Below are 7,217 nucleotides of genomic sequence, written 5' to 3'. Positions count from 1 at the left end.
GTTAATTCATGTTAGGTAGTTTTAGTAAACATGGGAAACATAAAAATGTATAGGATGGTCCTGGCTCTCAGTGGCCTTATAATCCATATGAGAAGAAAAGAGAAAAATTTTAAATTATAAAAATTATATCACAATATAAGAGACGTCGAAAGGCAACATATTGTTCCTTGACACATGAAATGCAATGAGCAAAGTAACTACTCTAGGTAGGGGAAGGAGAGATCATTTCCAGAAACAGTGGGCAGGGATGACCGTAAAGTAAAAAATATATTAACCAGATCTTGAAAGCTGAACCCAATGAGACAGAGATGGAGGAGGGAATTCTTGGTGGAAGGATCCCAGTGAGAAAGAGTACAGATGCAAAAAAAGGAAAAAGGGTATAGATCCAAAAACTAATTTACAGAACTGCAAGTTAGGGTGACATGGAGAGTTCTAGTACGGGATAGTGCTGGAAAGGCTATTTGGAACTGGACTGTGGAGGGCTTTGAAGGCCATGTTGAGGAGTTGAGGTTTCTGAACAGAAAAGCATTTCGGTCAATGCAGCATTTTAGAAATATTAATTTGGCTATGGTATGCCAGATTAAATGGATCGGGAAGGACTAGAGACCAGGAGCTCAAAAAGAACCCATAGCAAGTTCAGGTGTGGGATAAAGGTAGTGGGATGGGAAAGGTAGAGGTGGGAGCAGGAAATTCTGAGGAGGAAGCCCACTTGTTTTCAATGTGCTGATTAGCATGTATTGTTGGAGCTTTCTGTTCCTTTCTAAAGGACTGTCAAGTCTGCGGGTTCCCAAGAGCTGATTGATTTTAACAGTTGGGAGTGGGGAATGGGGAAATGGAGGAGTTACTCATTTTGAACTTGCAACATCTCATACCTGTATAAGTGGATATGTTTTCTTCTTAATCTTGTATCCTTAACTCAGGACAAAAAAATGTTAGCTCAAAAATGTTTTTTTTTAAAAAGTGTCACGAAGTGTAGGGATTAAAGGAAATCCGAGAACATTTTATTTTAAAAGAAAGTGAACTCTAGTTGAATATGAACTACTCCAAACTCTTCCATCAGTACAACTGAAGGACAGCCCCAAGAATTCCAGGAATCCCTTTATGCCTGCAGCCCTACGTTGGAACTCCTATCAAAATAACCTTCTGGTTTTGGATATTTGTGATTTAATGTATTTATTATCCAGAAATTCAGGGAAACTTGATTTATCTCTGAATGAGCAGGGGAAAAAAGTTTCAGGAGAGTTCTTCAACAATTCAAATCTCGCGCCCTGGTATTTTTGGTGTGTTTATACATATACATACGTATACTAATACATGGATGTATACAAAATGTATACAAATACATACATATTTGCACATATGGTAATGCTATTGGCATCCAGGCTTCTGCACTGAATCTGTACAACCAAGTTCAGGCCTTATCGCTCACAGAAATGCAATCCCTTTGCCCTTCAGGGGCCCTTAAGCTTGGCACACAATATTCCCGGTAACACCACTTGACAGAAAGATGGCGCCCAACAGAAAGCCTCCTCCCCACATTCCCTACACCTCACCGCACAGCCCAGCACTCAGAATCCTGCAGCGTCAAATCCAACTCTTTCCAACCCCTTGGCTATTTTGAGACTGCCCCTTGAGGGTGGGAACAGAAAAAAATCGGAAGGGGAGACAGGTTTGCAGTGACTTGGGTACCTAGGGCTCTCTGGGAGCCTACACTGAACTCAGGGTGCAGGCCTCCAACCCCCCCTCTTTCTAGCCCTCTCCTTTCCTTTCTCCCCCTTCTCAAGCTTCCCAAGTTGGCAGAACTAGGGCAGAATTAGGCTGACAAGTCCTAGGGCAGGGGTGAATAAACAAATAAATCACCCACATCCACACCCACCCACCTTGTAGCACTGATTATCAAGTTTGGGCCTAAAGCAAATTTATATGTTTGGATATAGAGAAGGTGGTTAAAACTGCTGGGCTTTATAAACTGAATAAACATTGCTTTTACCTCTTGACTTGGGTAGCTGTGGAAGTCAGTCTTTCTCTACAGGGTAAGAAGATGCGTTTGTCCCTTTCAGATGCTATTCTTTTTATGCCAATGCTAGAAAGATGTGTGAGCATTATATAACATTTTCATGCACCCTTACATGGGTAATTAGAACCTGTTTACACGTCCTTGTTCTCAAGGATTCGATTAAAGCCTTTTTATTTTCAAGGCTGAGCTGGGGACCTTACTGGGGTGGAATTAGGGGGTCTGAACACCTCCTGCTGCATGTGTGTTCATGGTGCCCGTCCTGTAGGTGGGTCCCCACATATAATCACACCGACTGCAGGGCTGACTCACTAATTTTAAACCCATTCAGCTGCCAACTCAGAAGTCTCTGATATAACTTTAAATGCTATCGGATTTTAATCTTCTGGAGTCTTTACATATTTTCTTCTCTCATTCCTCCAAAACTAATCCTAGAGTTTGGAGAATCTGGGAACTTGGGCAAAGGAGAAAACAACTTGGGCAGACCAAGAAATCTGAAATCTCAATTCACTACGTCAACCAAAACTAATGTACCTTTTTGTTTGCACTGACCCAGCTCAAACTGTAAAATCATGTGAGTAATAAAACACAAAATCCTGGTGTTATAACTGAATGTGAAAAGTCTGAAATGTAATTAAACGTGCTCTGTCTTCGTGGCGGTGTCACTTACTCCACGTTAACATTTGTGTTTCTTTAAGCCTCTCTCTTCACAGTATCGACACACACTGTTGCATCATACTCACACATCCATCAGCTGGGACTGGGGAGTGTGTGTTTTTCCAACTGGTGCTTAGCATTAGCTGTCAGATGCACAAACCTTCCCTTCCTTTCTGCATCTGCTGCCCTGGAACAACAGAAGCTTCTTGCAAGAATAGCTCCCAGAGAGCGTTGCTGACAGATGCGCGGTTTGCTCGAGCAAGGCGCTTGCTGGAAAGTTTCCTCTAACCGCTAACACCCGCCTCCGATCCCCCGAGCTGGCAGGACGCAGGCTGGCTGGGTCCCCTCTTGACAGAGGAAGGGTTTTACGCGCACTCTCCTAGGCTGCCCAACACGAGGAACAATCTTGCAGCCAGACCCCTCCAACCCCAGTGAACAGACCGTCCAAGGCGCTCTGGTGCTTCGAGAACACCGAGGTCCCCTCCCCGCTAAAGGAAGCGCGCGCTCTGCTCCGCAGGAAACCTGGGCACCGGAGGTAGACGGGTAGCGAGTTGAGCCCGAGCGCAGGAAGGAGCCAAACACCGGAGGCAAACGGGGCGCAGGAGAGGAGAGACTGGGGTCCGCGGGAGGGGGCAGGGTGGGAGCCGGGCGCCGTAGGGAGCCAAGGGGAACTGGGCGCTGGAACCAGCGGGCTTGGGAAGGCGCGCGCGCGCGCAGGAACCCGCGGGCGCCGAGGAGACGCTCGCTGGGCCCTCTGCCTCACTCCTCGGAGCCGCGGAACCGCCGGTAGGAGGGGGGGCTGCGGGGAGTTGCTGGGGGGAGCCAGACAGGGGCGTGCCTTCGCCCGGATTGGCTGCAGGAGCCTGACGCGAGGCCCTGGGGGTTGGCTCGGGGGAGTGGGACTGGGGTGGGTTGGGTGCTGGGAGCCGGGGCTGCGGGCTCCGCGCGCTCAGAAACATGCTGAGGTCCCGGCAGCTGTTCCAGCAGCGACAGCGGCTCCAGCAGCAGCGGCGGCGGCGGCGGCGGCGACAGCGCACGGCTCCGGCGGGGAAGGCGCCCGGCGCCCATGCCTCCGGCCCAGCGCCGCGGCTGTCCTGACCTGGCCGCGACCTCCCTCCGCGCGCCCCGCCGCCCGGGCCTCTGGGGGGTTCCCCAACCGCGGCCCAACTCCGCCACACCCCCCTCCCCCGGCCTCCGCAGCTCGGCATGGGCGCGGGGGCGCTCGCCCTGGGCGCCTCCGAGCCCTGCAACCTGTCCACCGCCGCGCCGCTCCCCGACGGCGCGGCCACGGCGGCGCGGCTGCTAGTGCCCGCGTCGCCGCCCGCCTCGCTGCTGACCCCCGCCAGCGAGGGATCCGCGCCGCTGTCGCAGCAGTGGACGGCCGGCATGGGCCTGCTGATGGCGCTCATCGTGCTGCTCATCGTGGCGGGCAACGTGCTGGTGATCGTGGCCATCGCCAAGACGCCGCGGCTGCAGACGCTCACCAACCTCTTCATCATGTCCCTGGCCAGCGCCGACCTGGTCATGGGGCTGCTGGTGGTGCCGTTCGGGGCCACCATCGTGGTGTGGGGCCGCTGGGAGTACGGCTCCTTCTTCTGCGAGCTCTGGACCTCGGTGGACGTGCTGTGCGTGACGGCCAGCATCGAGACCCTGTGTGTCATCGCCCTGGACCGCTATCTCGCCATCACATCGCCCTTCCGCTACCAGAGCCTGCTGACCCGCGCGCGGGCGCGGGCCCTCGTGTGCACCGTGTGGGCCATCTCGGCCCTGGTGTCCTTCCTGCCCATCCTCATGCACTGGTGGCGGGCCGAGGGCGACGAGGCGCGCCGCTGCTACAACGACCCCAAGTGCTGCGATTTCGTCACCAACCGAGCCTACGCCATAGCCTCGTCCGTCGTCTCCTTCTACGTGCCCCTGTGCATCATGGCCTTCGTGTACCTGCGGGTGTTCCGCGAGGCCCAGAAGCAGGTGAAGAAGATCGACAGCTGCGAGCGCCGCTTCCTCAGCGGCCCCACTCGGCCGCCCTCGCCCGCGCCCTCGCCCGGGCCCCCGCTCCCGGCCGCCGCCGCCTCCCCGGTGGCCAACGGGCGCGCCAGCAAGCGGCGGCCCTCGCGCCTCGTGGCCCTGCGCGAGCAGAAGGCGCTCAAGACGCTGGGCATCATCATGGGCGTGTTCACGCTCTGCTGGCTGCCCTTCTTCCTGGCCAACGTGGTGAAGGCCTTCCACCGCGACCTGGTGCCCGACAGCCTCTTCGTCTTCTTCAACTGGCTGGGCTACGCCAACTCGGCCTTCAACCCCATCATCTACTGCCGCAGCCCCGACTTCCGCAAGGCCTTCCAGCGCCTGCTCTGCTGCGCGCGCCGGGCCGCCCGCGGGAGCCACGCGGCCGCCGGAGACCCGCCGCGCGCCTCGGGCTGCCTGGCGGTGGCCGGGCCGCCGCCGTCGCCCGGGGCCGCCTCAGACGACGACGACGACGACGACGACGTCGGGGCCGCGCCGCCCGCGCGCCTGCTGGAGCCCTGGGCCGGCTACAACGGTGGGGCGGCGGCCGACAGCGACTCGAGCCTGGACGAGCCGAGCCACCCGGGCTGTGCCTCGGATTCCAAGGTGTAGGGCCGGGCGCCCCTCCCCGCCTCCCCGCCTCCCCAGCCCGGGCGCGGGCTCTGCGCCCCGGGAGGAAGAGAGCCCGGGCGCCCCTGAATGGCTTCCTGGGGGAAGAGGAGATCTGTGTTTACTTAAGACCGAAAGCAGGTGAATTCGAAGCCCGCAAACCTCGTCTGCATCATCCAAGGCAAACAGAAAAGCCACAGACCGTTGCACAGAAAGGAAGGTTTGGGGAGGGGTGGGAGAGTGGCTTGCTGATTTTTGTTGGGTTCTTTTTTCTCTTTGTGGTCCGGCCTTCTTTTGTGGGAGCGTGTGATACGTCTTTAGATTCCCCCCCACCCCACCCCAGGTGGTTTTTAACACTCTCTGCGATGACCGGGAAGGGAAGGGAGAAGCGTTAGGAGATAAGCCTCTGACTTGGCTTCTATCCCGTTCTCGGGAACAGGAGCGGTCAACCGGAGAAAGAGGAGAGAATGACAGTTGATCAGGACGTGTTTCCTTTGCTTTCCGTTGAAATTTCATTTTAATTCCTGAGTAATGATTTTTCCTGTTCTTAAAGCAGAGGGAAAGGATGGATGCAAAAATCGCGTTTCAGGAAATTTTAAGCTATTCTTGGAACAAGCCTCACCTTGCTTTCCTTTTGTAGGGCAAGCCGGCTGTCCCCGAGAGCCTTGGTGGTCAGGCTGAGGGGTTCCTACCTCACACTGTGCACATTGCACAGCAAGATAGAAAGACTTGTTTATATTAAACAGCTTATTTATGTATCAATATTAGTTGGAAGGACCAGGCGCTGAGCCTCTGTGACGTGTGACTCTGTCCATTGAAGACAGGACAGAAAAAGAAAAGAAAAAGGAAACAGTTCAGATTACTGCACATGTGGGTAAAAACAAAAAACAGAACAAAACAAAAAGGCGTGATTCAAAGTGGCATTTTTGCACAGTATTAGGAACTGTAAAGTCCACTGAAGATGTTACTTGCACAAAAAGAAATTAAATATTTTTTAACGGGGGTGGGGGTGAGGTAGGGGCAGATCTTAAAAACTAAAATAAAACTCAAACTCTACTTCTGTTGTCTATTATGTTACTGAGCTAATGATTTATTGGAAAAACACCTTTTTATACTCTTTTATCATGGTACTGTAACTGTATCCATATTATAAATATAATTATCTTAAGGATTTTTTTATTATTTTTTTATGTCCAAGGGCCCACGTGAATCTGCTGGTAAAATTTAGCACTTGTGTGTAAATACTATTTCCTCTCTGTGTTTTACCAAGTATTTATACTCTGGTGCAACTAACTACTATGTGAGGAATTGATCCATGTGCAATAAATACCAATAAAGCACAAAAAAGATTATGTACTGTGTGTCTGTAAGGGCTCAGTGAAAATGGAAAAGACAGTTTGTTTTGTTCAAAATATAGGCTGGATTTCCCATAGAGCTCTTTTAATAGCTTTTCATGACTCAATAGCATAGCAAAATGCCTCGAGACCAAATAAGGCGTGCACCTACTGAGAGCTGCAGGCTTGCCCTAAATTTTCACAGCCAGATTCAGAGTATTCTAGACTACTTGTAGGTGTTTTCAAGATCCCATCTGCCGTACTTGCCTTAAGAAGTAATATTTGGGATTGTGCATCTTCTAAGAAAAAATGATTGAGTCAGGTAACTCAGCTGCAACTTTGCACAGAAATACAGGAAAGAAGACTAAGTCGTGGAACCGTCATTGCCTACTTGGAATTCGGTAAGTGGCATCCACGGCTGGTTTTTGTTTTCCAACAGAAAATCAAAATCACAGAAAATCACAGTGTGTGCAGATTTCTCCAGTGGCTGTTTAGAAAGCAAAATGCTTTCATGGTTAAGCAAAAATTTATAAAAGAGCATTTAAGTAAATATTTTTTTCTCTTGTGTAATTAAGTAGACCATTTCAGCAGAAGTTCTGGGT

At 51.9% G+C, this 7,217-nt stretch overlaps 1 protein-coding gene across 1 annotated transcript; it reads left to right on the top strand.

The window, feature by feature from the left end:
- Positions 1 to 3,877: 3,877 nt before the first annotated feature.
- ADRB1 (adrenoceptor beta 1) lies at positions 3,878 to 5,353 on the top strand. Its single transcript, XM_061193125.1, has one exon. The coding sequence runs from the start codon at positions 3,878 to 3,880 to the stop codon at positions 5,282 to 5,284; it is 1,407 nt and encodes a 468-aa protein (XP_061049108.1). The 3' UTR covers positions 5,285 to 5,353.
- The last annotated feature ends 1,864 nt before the right edge of the window (positions 5,354 to 7,217 follow it).

The sequence above is a fragment of the Eubalaena glacialis genome, chromosome 1 (assembly GCF_028564815.1).
Source record: "Eubalaena glacialis isolate mEubGla1 chromosome 1, mEubGla1.1.hap2.+ XY, whole genome shotgun sequence".
Classification (NCBI taxonomy): domain Eukaryota; kingdom Metazoa; phylum Chordata; class Mammalia; order Artiodactyla; family Balaenidae; genus Eubalaena; species Eubalaena glacialis.
Note: the sequence above shows the minus strand (reverse complement) of the source record. Positions and strands in the feature narration are given on the sequence as shown.